General features: G+C 45.7%; 1 protein-coding gene across 2 annotated transcripts; it reads left to right on the top strand.

The window, feature by feature from the left end:
- The first annotated feature begins 1,062 nt into the window (after positions 1 to 1,062).
- On the top strand, positions 1,063 to 19,551 carry SYT11 (synaptotagmin 11). Of its 2 annotated transcripts, none has more exons than XM_046683949.1 (4): positions 1,063 to 1,319; positions 6,777 to 7,603; positions 15,484 to 15,604; positions 16,204 to 19,551. In XM_046683949.1, exons 1-4 carry the CDS (start codon positions 1,286 to 1,288, stop codon positions 16,512 to 16,514), a joined length of 1,293 nt encoding a protein of 430 aa, XP_046539905.1. In that variant the 5' UTR covers positions 1,063 to 1,285; the 3' UTR covers positions 16,515 to 19,551. The 2 variants fall into 2 exon arrangements, with proteins under 2 accessions (XP_046539905.1, XP_046539904.1); XM_046683948.1 differs by having other exon boundaries at positions 15,484 to 15,607.
- The last annotated feature ends 1,804 nt before the right edge of the window (positions 19,552 to 21,355 follow it).

The following is a 21,355-nucleotide window of genomic DNA, read 5'->3' as shown; positions in this document are numbered from 1 at the left end:
AATCCTGTGCCCAGGGAGGTGCCTGGGGCATAGTCAATGTTCAATAATTCAATACATGTGTTTTGAATGAATAAATGACTCCTAGAACCATGTTGTTTCCACTTTTCTAGAAGGACAGAATGTCAAGGCTGGAAAAATACATTCAATTCTCCCATTTTACAGGTGAGCCGGCAACAAATATTTATGTATTTAAATAATCTGTTTGACCTGATCCTATCTGTACACAGAATCCCACAGGATAAAGTATCCACAGCCAAAATGAAGGGTGAAATTGATGCAATCATGGAGATAACCGCCAACAGTCTGACTCTAACCTGAATCACCCCAGCTCTCCCAAATGCCAAGGAAGTCTCTAGAAGCTTGGAGTTTCCTTCGAGTCCTGCTTTTGCACCTACAGAATACACAGATCTGTTGGTTTGTGCGCTTTCTCACTCTACTAAGCAGCCTTAAGCACTTGAAGCTTTTGGAAGAGAAATATTCAACACTGATTAACTTTGGCACTCTTCATTAATCTTTTATTTAAGAAAGCTTTAATTTACACACCACAAAATCCATCTGTTTTACTTGTACAATTAAGTCATTTTCAGCAAATTTTCAGAGTTGTGCAACCATCACCGGGTTTGGTCTTTAATCAGAGCTTCTGATGTTTAAGTTTCCATAATAACCTTTAGTGGTTCCAGAAATGCCTAACATAACGGCAATTGATACTGAAATGCAGGCAGTACAGAATTTTGTTTTTTCAAAATCCTGAGCTCCCTCTCACACAGAACATTCTGCTGCTATATTAAGCCGAGGGAACCGAAATCACAGGATCTATAGTACCTCATATGATAATACGCCTACGTTCTCCTTACTCAGGCCTCGGAGTTTTCGCCTAATAGACCCAGAGCCCGTCAGTGGGCGGAGTCTGATTCTCGGGAAATCTCGGCGATGGGAGGGGTCCCCTCCCGGAGATCCTCCGGAAAGGGGCGAGGCCTGCCTTCCGGAACTTTTCGGACAGAGGCGGAGTCTTCTGCCGAGGGCCGTTCGGAAGAAGGCGGGGCCTACCTCGCATCAGGACCAGTCTGGCTGCACCTGCATCCTTAGCTCAGAGCATCCCTGGAGCATCTTAAGAAGCGACCGCAGCTGGCAACCAGGGACCAGACTGTCGCAGGAGGCGTCCGCCAGATACCTTCCCCCTCCCCTGACCTAGCGCTCTACAGCAGCGGCCTCAGTACCGACCGGGGGTTCCCAGAGTTGTCCGACCACTGCAAAAGCATTTATAGCAATAGCCTCTGACTACGACATGGCTGAGATCACCAATATCCGACCTAGCTTTGGTAAGTAGAGTCGGGCAAACTAAGCCTGGGGTGGTCGGAACCGTTGCAAAGCCAAGGGAGCCCAGCAGCTGGGCAGGGAGTGAAGGCCACACCATGGCCTTCAAGTGCCAGCCCCACTAGAATCGGGCCTGTGGTGGTGGGTGGTGGGTGGTGGGTAGCGGGCAGTGGACAGAGTCTGAACTTGAGCTATGGGCTGCGGGGGCCGGCAAGGCCAGAGCCACACCGAGGGTGGGGAGGTCCAGGATGCTAAAACCTTGTATGGTGCACTGTCAGCGCTGCTGGAGGTGAGAAACAGCAAGCTTGCAGAGGACGTGAACCCCTCCTTCTGGGGAGGAGAGGTGCGGTAGGCCGAGCCCTCCCCCTTGGGGCACGCAGGGCGGTGCCCCTTCCTCCCCCTCCCACTCCTCAAAGCTGCGGGGGAGGAAGGTGGCAAGGGGGATGGGCATCAAGATGGCAGCTTGGAGACTGTGGGCTGTGTGGCTGGCAGCCAGGGGAGGCGGCGGCCTCCAGGGAAAGAGAGGTGCGGGGGTGGGGAGCAAAAAGGAAGCCACTCCTTAAACCGGTCGGCTGGATGCTGGGGCTGGAGGAAACGTGAGCCCTGCAAGATCTATTCTGCATCGTAATGGTGGGGTCTGTCTGATGCTACCAAATGGCGCTTGGCGCTGCTGGGCTGGGGGATGACGTGATGTCTATTTCTGGGCCTCCTGGCAGCGCCTAGGCTCTTCTTCCCAGGCCTTTGTTCCCTGTTTCCCTGGGCTGGCTTTTCAAAAAGGGGGACTCACCCGCGCTGGAGCTGGCGGGGCCCCGATCCCGGCCGGAGGGGGAGGGGCGAGAGAGGCCGAGCCCGGGGGAGGCCGCTTTGTGTACCAGAGACAGCATTACGTCATCTCAGAGCGGCTGGTCCCCGACCCAGCCCTGTGGGCTTCAAGATCAGTTACACTCCCTGGAGCAGAGTGGAGTGAAAAATAGGGATGAAGATGGGAAAGAAGAGCTCGAGAAGCAAGTTTTTTTCCCTCTTTGGGGATTCCTCCAGAATGTGCTAGGGTAGCAAACTTCCTGTGCTATGCTTTCCTGGTCTAAAAATAAAAAAGAATTGCCCTGCTTCTCCCTCAGTTCTACTCGTTTGGATGGGAGAAGCCAGGGAAAGTTGCTCTCAGCCTAGGGTCCCTTCATATCCCTTAAGAGATTCTATCCCTCAGACAATCCAGGTTTGAGCATCCAGACTCTAGTGTTTAGGGTGGGGCCACAATTCAACTAGGAAATGGCTTTTCTCACTACCGCAGTAGGAGGCTCATGGAAATGAGTAGAACCCAATGTGCTCTATCCTTACTATATCAGGTGGAAGACAGCAGATCAGGAAAGTATCCAGACAACACATCACACCCATTAACTAGTGTTCCCACTGACTCCCCAAGGGTAAATCTCGACTGTATTTTTTTTCTTCCACTTCACCTTCTGCATCTCTATTCTTTGAGTCCTGAATTTCCAAAGTAGATGTCCCTTTTGTCATCACGAGCACCCCAAGTTTTTCTTCCTGCTCTTTCTTTTTCTTATGCCTTCTGTCCAACATATTCTTTTGCCTAATTCTTTGGAAAGTGAGACGGTGTGGAGCATAATACAGTGATTTCCTTTAGAAGAAATATTTGGAAGAGAGAAAAGAAATTGTATCAGCCTTTTACATACATTTTATTTAATCCTTACAAATACCCTCCCGTGCAGGCATTATGGTATATATTTGCCGGATGAGGAAACTGAGGCTCAGGGAGATAAAATAACTTGGCTAAAGTAAAACAAACTAGTGAGGGTAGTGCTAGAATTTAAACCAGCGTCCAGTTGATGCCGAAGTTCACTCTTGTTTCACTGTGTCACACTGGCCTGCTTGACAGGGAAAGGCGATTTTAGTAAAGGAAGTGTCAGTAAGCAGGTCTGGTCAGAGGCGGAGAGAGTTGGGCATAGCCCAGATGTGTCTTGCAGGTCTTTAGACCTGTACAGAGGGTCTCCTACATAGAGAACTGCCACTTCCGACTTTTTCACATCTCATAGAGTCCTTCATTTCAAATGCTATAGCCCTTCGGAGATACACCAAGCCAACACTCAATTATCCATGACCTTGGAGGACAAAAGGAGCAAGCAACACAAGTCACTGCAATTTACAACTACTTTAAAACACTCTTTCAGCCATTAGTTCCAACTTCCTTTTCCCACCAAGCTTTTGACTAAAGCAAGACAGGGGGTTCTGAGTTTCAACATTTCTGATTTTTCTAGTTCACTGCCTTGAGTGTAGGGGAGAAAGGCAGGGGTTAACAAATACGAAAATGAAGAAGAAAGTAGAGCAAAAGTGGGAAACAAGATAGAGGAGAGCACTAGATAATCCACAAATGGATGCCTCTGTTTCTCTTCTTTTCCTTCTCTATCCTCCTGAAAGATGAGAATCCTTCATCTTCTCTGTTACCCACCCCCACTCCCATTTTCTAACAGTAAAAGCTGAGGCATTTTCAGGAGCACTAGGTTCCTTCAAGATCACCTCGTAAATCTGTGGTAGAGCCAAAAGGATCACTCAGATGTCTCCCAAGCTGGGCCTTTAGATCTACCCTTCGAATTATTCTTGAAAATATACCTGTCTTGGTAGTTCCCTACTTTCCTCTTCTCATAGAGACAAGCAATGTTCAGTTTCACTAATCACTAGCAAAGAATTTTCCAGAAATACCCTTATTGGTGAATGAACAACCACTTTTTCAGATTGTGCCCATTCTGATTGATGACTGAATCCAATCACTTGTTCAAACAAATATTTACTGAACTCCTTTTAGATGCAAGAGACTCAAGGATTCAAAGATGAACAGAATGTTACTTCTGCCTGTTCTCAGGGAGCTTACCACCAAGGCTGCCCGCGTTTTGTGAAACCTCTCCTAACAACTCTTATTTCACATAATATCTGAGACTAAACGCTATTATTATTCAGTATGGCCATGGCCATAGCCATGGCCGTGGTCACCTTGACTTATTTTGTTAATGGCTTTACTCCTTGTCTATATTATTTTAAAATGTAACCCCTTCTTTTCTTACCTGGTCCCAGCTTTTGTAGAACCATGGGATGTTTGAGGCAGAAAGACCTTCAGAGACATTTAGTCCAATCCCCATTCAAGAAATCCTTTTAGAATAAGTCTGACCATTGGGGATCGAACCTTTGTTTAAAAGTTTGAATTGGAGATTCACTGCCTCATGAAGCAATCTCGGCCAGTGTGAGGCAGTTCTAATAATAATTTGATTCTTTTGTTGCGTCAAAATCTGTCTTCCTGTAACCTGTACGCATTCCTGCTAGACCTGCCCTCCAGAGTAAAATCAGATCAGAACTTCTTCCATCAAAATGCCTTAAATAATTGAAGAAATGTATTATTCTTAGACTTCAGCTCCAGTTCCTTCAATTTTTCCTCACATGATATGATTTCCAGGTCTTTTACTATCCTGATTATCCGTTATGTAGAGACATTCTGGTGTCAGGCAGAGCAGGGTTTAAACTCTTTGCTGCCATTTGCTACTATGTGGCCTAAAGGCAGATTTGAGTCCCCGGGTTCCTCAGCTGTAAAGTGGGAATATTAATAGCACCTATTCAATAAGTTCTTTGATTCAGAGAGAGAAAGCTCTAGCACAATGCCCAGCAGGGACATAATAAATGTACACAAAAAATAGCAGTTTTTATTCTTGTCAGTGCTAGACAGAACATTCCATGTGCGTTGTGACCAGTGCAGATGAAATTATACTACCCCTCCTGTGATCTGGACACCTTACTCGTAGTATAAACAAACATTAGCCTGATTAGTCTGCAAGCTTGTCATCATCCAAACTACTAAGTTATTTTTGCTCAAATTTGTCAAGTAAGGTCTCCCGTTGCCTATCAATAGATTTTGAAAGCCAAATAGAATTTCACATGTATCCCTAATATCAGCAATCATATTGACCTCTCCTCTCTCTCCAGTCTGTGGGGGCTGTTTGGGATTCACTAATTCATTTGTTCACTGAAGACTTGTTATGTACCACATGGTTCTAGGACCTGGGGATACAGAGGTGGGCAAAACAGACAGTCACTATTCTTATTAACTTATCTGGTGAGGGAAGACAGACGCATAAATATATGTTAGAGATCATCAGTCCTATGAAGAAAAATAAAGCAGGGTAATGGGGATATTATGTCACTTGAGGCGTCTCTGATAAGGTGAGGTTTGAACAGAGGCCTGCAGTGAGTGAGGCAGTGAGCCAGGCAGACACGTGGTGGATGTTCCAGGAAGAATCTGGAATATGCTGGAATCACATTTATTTCCTCAGTTCTTCCTGTCCTACCCAAGTATTCCCCTAAAAATAATGTAGAAAACTAGAGGCCTTATCTAGACCTTTAAGGCCTAAACCCAACTTGGTTTCAATGAACTTAAGTGGGAAAAAAAAAAAATCCCAAACCTAATTATATAAGTCAGGGGTCCACCTTGTATGGGAAAAGACAAGACTAGAGGAAGGGAAGGAAAAACTCTTTTCTCTTTTAGTGCTGGGGATACAGAAATGAACAAAACAGACAAAATCATTGTCCTCTTAAAACTTACATTCTAGTGAAGATAGACAATAAATAGTAAAATTACATATGTGTGTGTGTGAGAGAGAGAGAGAGAATGACAAGATATATAGAGAAAAGGAACAGGGCTATAAAATAGGAGTCTTGGAGATGAAGAAAGTGGCACTGTTAACAAGGGTGGTCAGGGAAGACCTTATTAAGAAGGTGACATTTAAGCAAAGATCTGATATTTTCACAGTCCCTATTTCTTCCTACTTAAAATATTTGTATTTTAAAGACTTGGGAGCTGAAATTTGGAACCTATTTTTAAGGTACTTATACCCAGAGTTCTTTTTACCACTCTTGAGCACCTTACTGAAACCATCCAAAGTCAGCACCACATCCTCCCAACCCGGCTGCCGGTCAGTCAGTCACCCCAGGCCCATTGCTTGCAAATCCTGTACTGGATGCTGTGGAATGTCCTCCTGAAACCAGACACAGCTTATGCCCTTGTGTAACAGTTGAGGTGAATGGGTTCCCATGTAAAAAGGTGACCTTATAACTCTTACAGGGCAGCTTTATGTGAAACACAAATCAATATGAGCAAACCAAGTCCACAAGTGCTCAGGGAAGGCCAAGAAAAGAACAGGGAGTCAGGTGGGGCACTTCGTGTAAGCCTTTCTGGAGAAGATAAATATTTCATCCAGGTTTGGTGGAAAGGAAGAGCCATGGATTGGTTGGAGAGGATAAGTGAAGGTGTCTCTAAGAGAAAGAAGCTCATAAGCCCAGATGAGCAAATTTTGCTTTGAAGGCTGGGTTACGGATTAGCTTGGCTCCAACAGAGGCACTAAGCAAGGGAGCTCTGGACAGGGGTTGAGGTCTACCTGCCTTGACACATCTCTGGTCTCTACCTTCAGATGTGTCACCAGTGGTGGCTGGCCTCATTGGGGCCTCTGTGCTGGTGGTGTGTGTCTCGGTGACTGTCTTTGTCTGGACATGCTGCCACCAGCAGGCAGAGAAGAAGCACAAGACTCCACCATACAAGTTTATTCACATGCTCAAAGGCATCAGCATATACCCAGAGACTCTTAGCAACAAAAAGAAAATCATCAAAGTGCGGAGAGACAAAGATGGCCCTGGGAGGGAAGGGGGACGCGGGAACCTGTTGGTGGATGCAGCAGAGGCTGGCCTGCTGGGCCAAGACAAGGGTCCCGGGGGACCTAGCTCTGGATCTTGTATAGACCAATTACCCATCAAAGTGGACTATGGGGAAGAACTGAGGAGCCCCATTGCGAGCCTGACCCCAGGGGAGAGCAAAACCACTTCTCCGTCGTCTCCAGAGGAGGATGTCATGCTAGGATCCCTCACCTTCTCAGTGGACTATAACTTCCCGAAAAAAGCCCTGGTGGTGACAATCCAGGAGGCCCATGGGCTGCCAGTGATGGATGACCAGACCCAGGGCTCTGACCCCTACATCAAAATGACCATCCTTCCTGACAAGCGGCATCGGGTGAAGACCAGAGTGCTGAGGAAGACCCTGGACCCTGTGTTTGACGAGACCTTCACCTTCTATGGCATCCCGTACAGCCAGCTGCAGGACCTGGTGCTGCACTTCCTTGTCCTCAGCTTTGACCGCTTCTCTCGGGACGACGTTATCGGGGAGGTCATGGTGCCATTGGCTGGAGTGGACCCCAGCACAGGCAAGGTACAGCTGACCAGGGACATCATCAAAAGGAACATCCAGGTGAGGAGGAAGAGTGTGTTGGGGAGGGATGGTAGGTTGGGGGAGGTGAGATCTCAGGGGACAAATGGAAGGGGAAGCGGGTGAGAGGGGTGGCAAAGAGGGGCTGTAGGAAGGAAGCTCTTGGCTATCAAGAAAAAGCTGTGGTCAAAGTAAGATGGAGGGCATGGCAGGTTAGGTCTCCTCCAAGAAGCAACTTCCTGAGGAAAGAAGGGCAGGTAGCTTCTGAAATTTCACCGAGTGGTTGGCATCCTGACGCTGCATCCAGCTTGCTTGGAGCAGGCTGGTCCACCAGTCCTGGGCCCTCATCGCATCAGGGACATGAGGCCCAATTTCTTCTCCAAATAATGTGTCATCTTCCTCTAGTGAACTTATTTTCCACAGTTGAGAAACCATGAAAGTGGTTTGGTAATTTTCCCCTCAATTTCCCTTTCCCAACCCAAACCTAGGGGGTGTACATAGTGTGTCATATATGTCTTTTAATAACCATTTTATAAATGCAATTGAATGAATTGCTTCACCCTCGAGCCCCTCACCCAGGCCCAAACCGTTGCCACAGATCCTTCTCCCCTCTCCATTCCTCCTCTCCTTCCTCTTTGCCTTAGAAGGGGAATGAGAGCCCACCATCCTGCCTTCTCCCCATTGGGCCAGCATTTTCTCTTGAGTTGTAATTTCAGAGCCCCCATTGATTCATTTCTTCCACAACTGGGAGGCAGTGTATTTCCACAATTAGGACGCGGGCTCTGGAGTCGGACTGCCTGGCTTCACATTCCGGCTCACCACTTTCCAGCTGTGATGTGGGTGCATGAGTTACTTAACCTCGCTAAACTATTTCCCCATCTGTAAAATGGAGCTGATCCTGTTGCGTTCCTTACAGGGTTATGAAAATCAAATGAGATAATACACCTGGCATATTATTGCCCTTGCCGAGCTTTTACCTTAGTGGAGGAGAAAGACAAACCGTCTTGGCTATTACCGGATAGTGAGTGTGGGAGGCGCCATGAAAGAAGCTGTTGACATTTTAAACTTAGAGTTTCATTTATTTTTCAGGATGTAACATAAGTGGTTAATAACAAGGACTTTGAAGTCAGACCTGAGTTCGAATCCAGATTTCACCAGCTAACTGACCTTGAGCAAGCTGCTTAGCTTCTCTAAGTCTCAGTTTCTAATAGGAATTAAGATGCTGCATTTACATAGTCCCTAGCACAGTGAACCTTCAATAAATTGTAACCATTATTATTGTTACTATTATTTCTGTATTATTAATAAAGTTTGATCCCTGGGAGGTATATGTAGTTTGTAGATATTGACGTTTTCTTTTGACAAAGTGAAGAAAGACAAGGGAAGCCTGAATCAGTGGAGAAGGGGGTAGAAGGTTCAGAAAGGATATCAGGGCTACTGAGAACAACTGCGCATCTCCCAGAAAGAGCCCTGCCTGTAGGTGCCAGACTTCTCTCTTGATGCCTTTTCCACCTGCAAGCCCAGGCTGGACTCAGTGGGGAGGCAAGAGGCTCAGATCTGGACAGAAAAGGCTTCCAGGCCAGCAGGGGTTGAGTGTGCGTTGAGCTCCTGGGTATAAGGTTTGTCCACTGAAGAAGCGCACTGTGCCAGGTTGGAGGGGGTGGAGGGGGCTGTTCCCCTTGGAGATACGTTCCTACCTTCTCTGCTGTGTACCAGGCACCTGTGCCACTGCAGCCAGCCCAGTCATGCCATTGCCTGAAGAACTGCTGCCACGTTACACACTCAGCTCTGCCTCACAGGGGCCAGGGAAGTCCAGACATTTTGAAGAATATTAGAGGCATTTGGTCAGGGCATAAACACTGGTCCAATGCCAGGATACAATGAGACATCCTGGAGTCCAGCACAGCAGGGGTTCTTGTATCTGCTGAGGTTGGAGTCAGAAGACATGGACAGAAACAGGCAGCAGTGCAGGTTCATGTCTCCCCATCCTTTCCCCTCTCACCCATTTCTTTTCCTTAGGGTTCTGCCAGCCCCCTTGCTGCTTCCTGACTCCCCTTTACAGCAGCTCCAGTACTCCACTCCCTCCTTCATTCACCTCTCCTCACCCAGACTCCTTGCCCAGAGTTGGGGATCCTTTCCAACATAGCCTACCCTGTAGCCCCAACCTTGGTAAAGCCACCAACTAGCTGGGCTCTTCCAGACGGCTCATGCACTCGTAGCCCACGGCTGAAAGTGGAGGATGGCTCTGTGCCAAGCTGCAGCTGGGACGAGACTGGCAAGGAAAGGGACTGATGTGGGCTGGAAACAAAACAGCCTCAAATCCAGGACACTGGGCAGGGAGCACAGACAATGGCATTTGCTAAACTGCCCGGGGATCTTGGCAAGAGCCAAGTTTCTTTCCACTTTATTAACTCCCTTTAGGAGGGATAAGCCAGGGCTGGGATCCTGAGCAACACGTCCTCTGGGAGAGGCCCCAGACAGGACGCCCAGAGCCTGTGCAGCCCTACAACAGAGCCTTCCAGCCTCCCAGACCTCCTAAGCCTGTTTTCCCCAACCAGTGCCTGTGGGCAGGGCTGTGTTCCATCCTGAGCCTTGGCTGTCATCTCCCCCCTGTCACTTGTCCCCATGATTCCCTAGCAGTGCAGACTCTAAATGTCTACCCCAAATCCTCCCTACTGTAGCTGAGTCTGCCCTTTCTGGATCACCCCTTGGCTCATCAGTTAGAGCTGCTCTGGAGTATTCCACACTGTCTGTAAAGAGCTTTTTCTGGTCTGTGTAAAGCATTCCCTTATAATATGAGCCAAATTATCTTCCTCCAAAGATTCCTGGGTGGAGACTTGGGAGAATTGCATTTCTCTAGACAACCCCGCCCCCACCCCTAACTGCATTTCCTGACCTTCAGCAGAAAATTCATCTCTTGTCCTTTCCATTATTATGGTGCGGTCCAGATGAAGAAGCCCAGGACTGGTCAACATTTCTGACTCTGTCCGTTTCACAGCCTAACTCTGGGCAAGAAGTTATCTTCTCTGGGCTTCAGTCTTCCTCGAGGCTGGATCATGAAGGCTAATGTGGTCACTTTGTGAGGGTACTCTCAGCTCTTATTAATATACAGAAAGATATGAAACGCATTAAAAATTAACCCTTGAGGGGCCGGCCCGGTGGCGCAGTGGTTAAGTGTGCACGTTCCACTTCGGTGGCCTGGGATTTGCCGGTTCGGATCCCAGTTGCAGACATAGCGCTGCTTGTCAAGCCATGCTGTGGTAGGCGTCCCATGTATAAAGTAGAGGGAGATGGGCACAGATGTTAGCTCAGGGCTAGTCTTCCTCAAAAAAAAAAAAAAATTAACTCTTGAGTATTAGTGAAAGAAGGTCACCGTATAAATTCTACAATGCCCAAAATCTCTGGACTTTGGAACTAGACTTTTTTTTTGCATGGCAGCTTTTTTTTTCAAATATTTTATTCAGATAGAAGTTAAAGTGAATTTACATTCCCATAATAAAAGCCCCACAAAGAGAAGGGAGGCAGTGCAGAGAGGGCTGGGGGATGAAGAAGAGACAGTGGGAAAGCAGTGATTTACAAGGTGGATAATAGAGAGTTGTTAGACTCCTAATTTCTTCAGGTCATTGTTTTCCAAACTGTTTCCTGTCTTTCTACTGCCAGATCTGGTGTTGATGATTTGGGACAGTGGTCATGGGAATGAGAGGATTCTGAAAATCTCAGATTTACAAGCGACCTTAGAGGTCACCCAGTGTAGCCAAAAGGGACTGAGAAGAGAAAAAGAAAAAGGAATGTCGATTTTCCAGGAACAATAAAGAAATAAGCAATAAAGAAAGTTGCTATGTATATATATTGAGGAGAAGACAAGGGGCATGTGGTTGAATGTTAAGGTTTTTGTTTCTTTTGTTTTCCCATGATTGTGATTTATGTGGAGGTGGCCCTTAGGACTTCCAGCCCCAATAAATGTTTATTGAGGACGCCTGAGTCCACCGAGTGCAGAGTGGCTAGCACATCATTCTGGAAGGGGCTCTGCTAGTTATAGGAAATAAACTTATCCCTCACCTAAGTGTTTCCTTCATCTGAACATCTTTAGGACCACTGCTTCTGTTTGTCTTTTCCAGTGGAGGAAAACGGAGCCCACTGTCTGAGAGCAGAGCCTCCCAGCTCTGTCAGGCATGGATAAAAGCCTTTCTCCGCCTTGTCCGTCTGCTTGCCTGCCCCCCAACAGGGTCTTTGCCTCACTAGGCCAAGGGGCTGGGAAACAGAGCTCACTCCCAGCCCTTGACAAAGAGCCCTTGAGAAAGAGCCATTGACAAGGCTACTTGGAATGGGAATTGGGTGGAAAGAGATGGGGAGGGGAGTGAGGGGACGTGAAATTCTGGCCTTCAATGCAGAATGGAATGGCATTCAGGTGGTGTTGTGGCTGCAGACTTGGACTTGGGCATCACAAAGGGGCAGCTGAATGGGGATGGGCTTTCCGCCCATGTGAAATGGCCAAAGGTGAAGGGAGGATCAGACGGAGAACAGTTGCCTGAGGAGTGATTTTAAGAGAGAAAATGATTAAAAGGGTAACCAGAAGTTGTCTGCTTTCCCAGAGAACTAGGGAAGGGGTATGGGGATTTAGATTAGGAAGATTTTGCTATAATGGGTGATTTAGGAAACAGAGTTTTAAACAAATAATAGGGAAACCTAAGCTATCTGGTAATCAATGTTACTTTTACAAATAAAACTCTGTTTTTTAAATGAAATTTCCCCTTTTCCCCACCTATCCTTCTTCTGTATATAAAGTTAGAATTGTATTTAAAGATTGCATATTTAATATTTAGATGCTAGTATTCAAGGATGGTTCCAGAAATAGATATCAATTCTAGTTAACATTTCATTATTCAGGGAAATGGAGGGGAGAGGAGGCCCAAATAATCCAAAAGTCCTTTCCAGATCAACACTGTTCACTGGAACTTTCTACAATGATGGAAATGTTCTGTATCTGCACTGCCCGATATGGTAGCCACTAGCCACCTGTGGCTACTGAGCACTTGAAATGCTGCTAGGGTGACTGAGGAACTGAATTTCTAATTTGATTTAATTTTAATGAATTAAAATTTAAATAGACACGTGTAGCTAGTGGCTACTGTATTGGATAACTCAGTTCTGGATATTTTGGAAGGCATATGATTTTCTCCTTCATGAGGGATTACTTTCCTGATGCCATTTGGCTGTGGTTAATAGTGAAAATGAGTTTGCATTCTCTGATTGTGTTCTGACTCATGTCACAAGGAAGGAGCCCAAAAGTATACTGGTTGGCAAGAGCAACCAGTCTGTGATTTTAAACTGGCTGAGAGTACTTCCCGTGGATATATTCAAGAGCAGATGATATGTACGTTATGGGAAAGGAAAAAATGTGAGGCTTTAATCTAGCAGAGAAAAACCATGGAAATCTTTTTAAAGTCTATTCTGTTTTGTATTTCAATTTCAAAAGCTAAAGGCTAAGTTTAACTTTTGGTTAGCCATGTTGTATGCCCTATGAAAGACATTTCCAGATACTACTGGTATGGTATAGGGACTCAAGAAATTTTTTAAACCATGTGAAATATTATCACAGTTTCATTCCTTGAGATGAGGTAAGGCTTATCATCAAAGCACAAACTGTTAGGTTTTTCCCTGTTTTTCATTGACGAGCTACTTAAATCATTTACTGCTGTTGGTCTTTCCTGCACCAGACACACCTGAGCAGGTAGCGCACCAGCCTGTGAGCCTCTTGAGGGTAGGGTTCCTCATTGTCCGTCTTTTCAGCCCAGCTGCTAGCAGAGTGCGTGGCACTTAGTAAATGCACACTAAGTCGTTTTGCTGGGGACGTAGTGGATGTAAGGCTGGTGGTCAGTATAGTCTGCTTTTGCTCAATCTAAGGAGAATTCCTGGAGTAGGTGACATTTATTTGTGGCCATGAAGAATACAAGAAATAAGATCTGATAGTGGGGGAATGATTTTGTCCCAAATTTAAAATATGTCCTAAATTCCTCAAATTCCACCTCTTTCGTTTTCCTTATCCCAGCCTCATCCCCACTTTCTAAGCTAGAAACACAGGAAATCCTCCTTCATCTCTTCCCCCTCCCCTCTGTTTATATCTAGTTAGCCACCCAAACCTAGAAAATCTTGGCAGTTCTTCCTGAGATGCATCTTACCCCATGTCCATCTCCTCTGCTATAGCTCTGGTTCCAGGCTGCATCATTTCTTCCTTCGCCTGTTGCAGCAGCCTCTTCACAAGTTTTCTGACTGATCTCTCTCCACTTTAGTCTCTTCTCCAGCTTTCACTAGAATAATAATGTCATTAACATATGAACAACATTAGCAATCACTTTGTCCCTCCCATACCTATGGAGTTCCTCCTGCCTGTGTGCTGCTGCTGACTCTGCTGTTTGGTTAGAGTCCCCCACTGCCCTTCATGCTCGCCTGACCCACCTCTCCCGGTTCCCGGCCCATCCCCCCTGCCCAGCTCCCCAGCATCTGGCACACTCACTTCTCACCATTCTCTGAACACAGTGTACCATCTCAGGACCCAATGCCTTTGTACCAGCCATTCCTGCCACTCTGCCTGACATGCACATTGTCTCTCTGCACGTTGCCTCATGGTCTCTTACTCACCCTTCATGAAGTCAGCCCAGCCGTCAGCTGGCAGAGGCTTCCCCGAATCTCCCAGCAGTACTTAGTTCTTACTTCCCTGACAAGCACGTGTTCGTTTGCATCTCTGTCTCTTCTGCATGATAAGCTCCTTGGGAGGAAGAACTGAGTCCTCTCAGCTCTGGATCCCCAGCACCTGGCTTGTAGTAAGTATCCAAATGTCATTTAAAATGTTAGAGGACTAGAGTTGTTTGTTTTTCCCCAAGCTTGAAATAGAGCCTAGAATAAAATATAAAGATGGGGAAACAAAGATGTGAGCATGGAGGAGGAAGCCGACTTGGCTAGAGAAGACAGTCTGAAGGGCGTACACTGAGGCTGGCAGAGCAGGTGTGGATATTCACCTTGTGACATGGAGGAACAGGCTCCAGAAAGTTCAGGGACTTGCCCAAGCCCAGGTGGTGAGTAAATGGCAAAGTTAAGACTCAGACCTGAGTTTCCTGCCTCCCACTCTACAGACTTCAAAACCTTTTTATCATAAAAACCAAATGAAAGAATAGGAGAGAATGCACTCCTGTAGTGTGTTCTGTGTGCCAGGCACTGTGGTGGTTTACAAATTTTAACTTATTTAATCCTATTAATAATCCTACGAGGTAGGTACTGTTTTTAATCTCCATTTTTTTTTTTTTTTTTTTTTTGAGGAAGATTAGCTCTGAGCTAACATCTGCAGCCAATCCTCCTCTTTTCGCTGAGGAAGACTGGCCCTGAGCTAACATCCGTGCCCATCTTCCTCTACTTTATATTTGGGACACCTGCCACAGCATGGCTTGCCAAGTGGTGCCATGTCTGCACCCGGGATCCAAACTGGCGAACCCCAGGCTGCCAAAGCAGAACGTGCAAACTTAACCACTGTGCCACCGGGCCGGCCCCTTATCTCCATTTTATAGATGAAGAAACTGAAATGCAGAGATGTCAAGTAACTTGTCCCAGGGCTCACAGATAAGAAGTAGCAGTCAGGATTTGAGTGCAGGCCAGTCTGGCTTCAGAGTCTGTGATCTTAACGACGAGGCTGTGCTGCCTCTCCATGCAAATGATCTCATTTAGTATCAGGGTTTCAGTGAGAACATTTCCTTTTTTCCCTCTATTAAATGTGATGGTAACATGTTTGCGAGGACGACCACGTTCTACACAGCCTTCTCATCCCGGAGTGGCTTCTCCAGCCTCTCTTTCCGCTCTTCTGCACACTTTCCATGCCCTGCCCTGCCCTGCCCTCTCTGCCAGGATTCTCATCTGCTGTTTCTTCTTCACAGAAGTGCATTAGCAGAGGGGAGCTCCAGGTGTCTCTGTCATATCAGCCTGTGGCGCAGAGAATGACAGTGGTGGTCCTCAAAGCCAGACACTTGCCGAAGATGGATATCACCGGTCTCTCAGGTAGCAGCTATTTACTCCAACTTCTCTCTCATTTCTGAATAACCCCCTCCCCCTTGCCACCTTGCCTGTGGCCCAGACACACCCCCACATTTCAGCACCCCTTGCATCTCTCACTTTCCACCTGTTCCTCAACCTTTCTACATTCTCTTCCTGATGAATATCTGGGTTATAGATTTCCCTAGCCAGGGAGGTGTTTTGGGTGAGCAAATGGGGTTTTTCCATTCGGCAAGGTATCCTAAATGATATGCGTGCTAGCGGCTGAGCCCTTGCTCCAGTTGAGACTTCTCAAAAAGATAGCAGGCATTTGTTAGTCCCTGTGCCCTTGGAAATGCTTCTTGGTGTCGTGGGTTTCTTCAAACCTGACTTGAGGAAGTTATTCTGTCTATTTCCACTTGGTTTCCTTGGCCCCTTGTCCAGGAAGGCAGACTCCCATATAATCCACGTGCATTTGTTGTGCAATTACTAAAGACTGTGTGGGGGTGGCTGTGAAAGAGATGAACAACGGAACCCCCTCCTTCCCAACTTGAGGCCGCCATTATATGGGAGAGGACTGTGTCACAGGCCCGTCTCCCTTTTTCTTGTGTCTTTGGGGGCCGCAGATCCTTATGTCAAGGTGAATGTCTACTACGGCAGAAAGCGCATCGCCAAGAAGAAAACCCACGTGAAGAAGTGCACTTTGAACCCAGTCTTCAATGAGTCTTTCATCTATGACATCCCCGCTGACCTCCTGCCTGACATCAGCATCGAGTTCCTTGTCATCGACTTCGATCGCACCACCAAGAACGAGGTGGTGGGGAGGCTGATCCTGGGGGCGCACAGTGTCACAGCCAGCGGTGCGGAACACTGGAGAGAGGTCTGCGAGAGCCCCCGCAAGCCTGTGGCCAAGTGGCACAGTCTGAGCGAGTACTAATCCTGTCCTCCTCGCCTCTAACCCCGGGGGCCAGGCTGGGCAGGGACGTGGCGGGGAGGGAGATGACAGAGAGAAGCGGACTCAAAACCTCATTTTAGTTGTAGAAGAAAATTTCTTACAAAACAAACCCCACAAGGAACACCCTACAAGACCACAGCTGCAGATGAGTTCTTAGCGATGATGATTTTTCTCCTTTGCAAGGCACTAGAAATTCTTTTCTTTTTATTAATGGGGGAAAAAAGAGAAGAAAAGACCTCTACAAGTCTATATATAACAATGTAACCTTATACTTGCATGTCTAATACAAACTGAAGAAATTAGCCTAACTGCCAATATCAAGTTACAGATTTTAATCCATGAAAATTGTGTTTTGTGCCGAATTGTATTTGCTGATTACCTGAAATTGGCCTCTTTTTATTGGGCTTCTCTGGAGAGTTACTCTCACTCCCCACCTCTGCGGAAGAATATTTTGCTCTTGTAAAACCTCATATTTTCATCATCCCCATCTTTTCTCCCTATCACCTCTTACATCTCTGCTCTTTGATTGAGCTCAAGGTCCAGAGGTCTGTGGTAAGCCAAGAAACAAAGGTAGAATGGATAAGGCAGGGTTTGTAGGAGAAGGGATATTTGAGAAATGTGGTATTTTTGCTGTCAGGGCTCCTGCTATGAAGGGGTAAAAGGCAGTCTCTGATTAATCTGTGATGAAGCACATGAACACATCAGACTTACTAGGTAGAATTTGGGTTTACAAAACTCGATGACTTCTCTAAAAAGAGCTTTGGAGACCTCAAACTGAGATATAGGATAGTCCCAATGAACGCATTCAGCTGATCCCAAACGCTGTGTGCAGGCCTGAGGACAAGGAGAGGAGAAACGAGATGACTGCCTTCCCCCTTTGCCGCTCTGTATGGGAGTGACAGCCATTTGTTGGTCGATGGGTTAGAAGTCATCAGAGGTCTGAAGGATTAAATTGGACTTTGTTTTTCCAGAATTGCTGACCCCTGAGAAGCTTGAGAGTCTTCTCAAGTAGCTTAGATGAAGTTAGTTTTGCTTCGTAAGGAAAAGGGCCTTCAGAAATTATTCTTTCTCCTTAAATTTTTCAATAAGCCCTCTTAAAAATAACTAAATGATTAAAATGAGTAAATGTGACTAAATGAGTAATAAAGGTAAATTGGATTTGTCCAGAACATCCTTTCCCTCAAAACGAAAATGCTTAATTTTTAGAACTTATGAGTCTCAAAACAAGGTGAAGGGATGGGGGAACTGCTGAGTTTAATGCTCCTGCTACCAGTGGGAGATAGAAGTTGAGAGAGACTCGGCGTCTTGCTGAGATTAGAATTCACTTCTCCTTACTCCTAGTCCAGCTGTGTCTCTAACGCTGAGACTTTTCGGATGGCGGAGATTTCATCGACTATAAGTAAGCTTGCATAGGCAGTAGATATTTCTCTGAGCCTGAAGAGGAGCTCAGACAAGCAGCAGTGTGAAACAAGGCCTGAAAGATTAGCCAGGACGGAAGGTCCACATCCACTCAAGAACATCACTTTCTAGTTTGCTTCTGAGAAGGGAGTCGAAAAGCTGAGTCTCTATGGAGAGAGTGGCGATGTTGCCTTTGATGTTCCCTCAACTCTTGTGGATTTAAGACCAATCTGCTTCCCCGGTCCTTTTGTTGTTGTTTTAAGCCTGGATGCTTGACAATGCAGAGCAGTTCTGAGCGGGTACAAAGCCCACTCTCAGTTCTTGTCCCTGTCAGCCTCCACCCCCCATAATCTGACTCACCGTCTCACCATCAGTTGGATTCACCCCACCAGTCTCTATCCTATACTCCATGGAATGTAAATACTGTATCATACGTAGAAGAAAATAATTTTTGTTTTCTAAAAATGCATTTTGAGATAGTTTAATGTAAATCTGACAGGAGCATTCTGAAGCCCCATTAGGAAAAACTTTAAATGGTTCCTCTTCATCGCCTTAATGTCTAAAGATCAGAAATCGCTGAGCAACCCGCTTTTGTTTCCTTCCCAGAAACAAGGCAAAGCAACAGGTGGAGGTAGTCCGGTCTTTGCCCTGCTGTGTGTGCCTCTGTAGCTCCTCCTGACGGAAGTCTGGGAAAACAACCTCACCCCACCCCTCTCTCCCCCATCTCCTCTCTCCCCCATCTCCTCTCTCCCCCATCTCCTTGTAGCTTTATTCCCTGCATTCTTTGGGTCCACTGAGCCGTGGGTGGCGAGGTGATGGGGTGGGAACCAGTAGTTCTGCAGCCCAGGAGCTGCCTTGGTGTCTTTCTCAGAAAAAGGCAAAGAGGCAGACGGTACAGGTTTCCTCCCTCCTACCTCAGGCCTGATCCATCATGCCCTTGACTTTGCTGTCCCAAAGTTTTCTAGCTGACTTTGGCTTTCACGTTTGTTCTTCCCAGAGCTGACTGATAAGGGTGGAGGAGGCACGCCTCCTCCTAAGATTCAGTTGAAAGACAAGAGAGTCACATCCTAGCTTTTGCACAAGGCACTCATGGTCAGGAATAGGTTAGGGAATGGTCACTTCTGATTTTCCAAGAGTCAGTCCTTCTCTGCTGATATCTTGATTCCTTTGGGAAGACAAGAGTTTTTCTTAATAACAAAAGTCCCTTTATGAGTTATTTCTTCTTTCAGTTCTTGTCAGTGGAGCACAGCCAAGATGTACATGTTGATGAACAGTGCTCTAGATATGAAAACAGATAGAACTGGTTTGTGGGACAGGGGCGGCTTGCTCAGGAGAGGGAATAATGCGAGTCTTTTTTTCTTGGAAGGCATCTGTTATGGCCATGACAGTGACATTGCCCTCGCCGTGATCCTTCTCTGACGTGGTCGTCTTTCTTTACCTTGTGTCTTCTCTTGTAAAAATGAAACTCAAAAATAAAATAAGCGTGTCAAATTTGAAAAAAAGAAAAAACTGAAGAAGCTAACATGAATTGTGTGAAACTGCATAATGCTGTAACGCTAACCTACAATATGTAATGCAATCTTGTATGTTGAATTTGTTAATGCACCACACAAGTGCAAAATAAAGACTGATTCACATTAAATAGACACAGTGATGTCAGCATGATTCTCTTGGCAGCTGGATGATGATGATGAAGTTAATACTCAGACTCCAATGGGATGTTCTAGGGCGTGTTTTCCAAAGTATGGTCCCAGACCACCTGACTCAGAATCATCTGGGGCACTTGTTTAAAAATGCAGCTTCCAGGCTCCAGTCCTAGAGACTGTCATTTGATCGGTGACCTGGTTTGCTGCTTGTTCTACTCCTTTTTCTAATCTTTCTGTTTTCCTTTCAAAATGTAATATCTAAGACCATAAACACCAGAGGGAGAGATATGGTTTTTAGTGCTGAGAATTAGTCTGCCCCCTTAATTGGAAATATTTATTCCAGAAAGCAATGCTGAGACTGGTCAATTCTGTTATCTCATTCATTTGTTAGTCAACAAATATTTATTTATTGAGTGTCTACTGTATGCCACGTACTGGAAATACAATACATTGATAATCAAGAGTCCTGTTCTTGTAGAGCTTAGCAGAGGACAAGCAGTAGTCAAATAATCACACTAATAAATATATAATTAGAAACTGAGAAGTGCTCTTAAAGAAAAGGAACACAGGTTAATGCAACACTCTGGGGTCACATATGGGGTGAAATAACCATTGCAACTGCTCTTTATGGCTTTTTCTGCATGCCTTAAGGTCAGGAATGATTCCCTTTTCCTATTTTCTGTTCTGTGTAAATTATCTGCCCTGTGCATAGATGCTAGAGGTGGAAAGAAAGGAAGCAAGAGAAAAAGTCTCTGCTCTTTTAAAGTTTTCAGTGATGGAACTAAAAAACATTTTTAAATTACTAAACTAATAAGCATATTATAAGAAAATTGGAAAATAGAAAAGAGGGGAAAAAAATCAGTTAGGATACCAAATCATTTTGTCGTCTTATTTCCTGTGTATTTTTTCCCCTGATATATCCCTCAGGCTCATTGTAGAAAAAATGAAAAATAAAGTGTAAGTTCATAGAAACAGGAAAAAAATCCACCTACAGACAAACATTACTAAATTTGGGCACATCTCCTTCCAATTTGTTTGAACCATCTTATTGCAATCATGGCATGTATATCATTTTTCTAGGTGATAGTCTTAAAAAGTAACATGACAATGTAACGACAATGGTAAGAGTCATTGGCTCTTACCTTCACTGAGTCCTGGCACTCAGTTAGGATGCTTTTGGCTACAATTAATAGGAAACCCAATTCAAATTGGTTTAAACATTAAGAAAATGTATGGGTTCACCTAACCCGATGTCCAAAGCGGGGGCAGTCTTCAGAGTTGATTCTGGCGAAAGGTCGCTGATACTATCAGGCACCCAGGTTTTCTGTGGGCCCACTCTGACATTCAGTGTTAACTTAACCCTGAGGCTTTCGTGATGCTTAGAGAACCACTTCCAGGGCCCCATGCTTCCCCATTCACTTCCAGGGGAAAGAAGAAATTGCTACAGGACCTCTCCTGTAGCAAAAATAAGGTAGGCCATTCCCAGAAGCCTCTAGCTATTCTCTCCTCTAATCTTGCTGGCCCAAAATGTTTCACGTGGTCATTTCTGAACCAATCACAGGCAAGGAGGATAGGATTATCTTTAGGCCATTTAGGACTGCCCTGGAACTGAGTATGGGAAATGGGTGGATTCTTGAACAAAATGTCATTTCCTTTGGAAGGAGGAATGGATGCCGGGTGGGCAACGAACAAAGGACACCACATTGTTTGCTATTGTACCTCTCAGTCCAAGGTATTTTCTCCTGTGACCTCCTTATAACAAACTCTCAGAAAGGAGTC

This window comes from Equus quagga, chromosome 13, assembly GCF_021613505.1.
Source record: "Equus quagga isolate Etosha38 chromosome 13, UCLA_HA_Equagga_1.0, whole genome shotgun sequence".
Lineage (NCBI taxonomy): Eukaryota > Metazoa > Chordata > Mammalia > Perissodactyla > Equidae > Equus > Equus quagga.
This window is presented reverse-complemented; position numbering and strand designations above follow the sequence as displayed.

Bases quoted from the DNA above. Each gene is read 5' to 3' on its own strand.
- SYT11 (XM_046683948.1), top strand. From the start codon at position 1,286: ATGGCTGAGATCACCAATATCCGACCTAGCTTTG. The intron at 1,320-6,776 runs GTAAGTAGAGTC...CTCTACCTTCAG, and splicing joins CAATATCCGACCTAGCTTTG to ATGTGTCACCAGTGGTGGCT. The intron at 7,604-15,483 runs GTGAGGAGGAAG...TCTTCTTCACAG, and splicing joins TCATCAAAAGGAACATCCAG to AAGTGCATTAGCAGAGGGGA.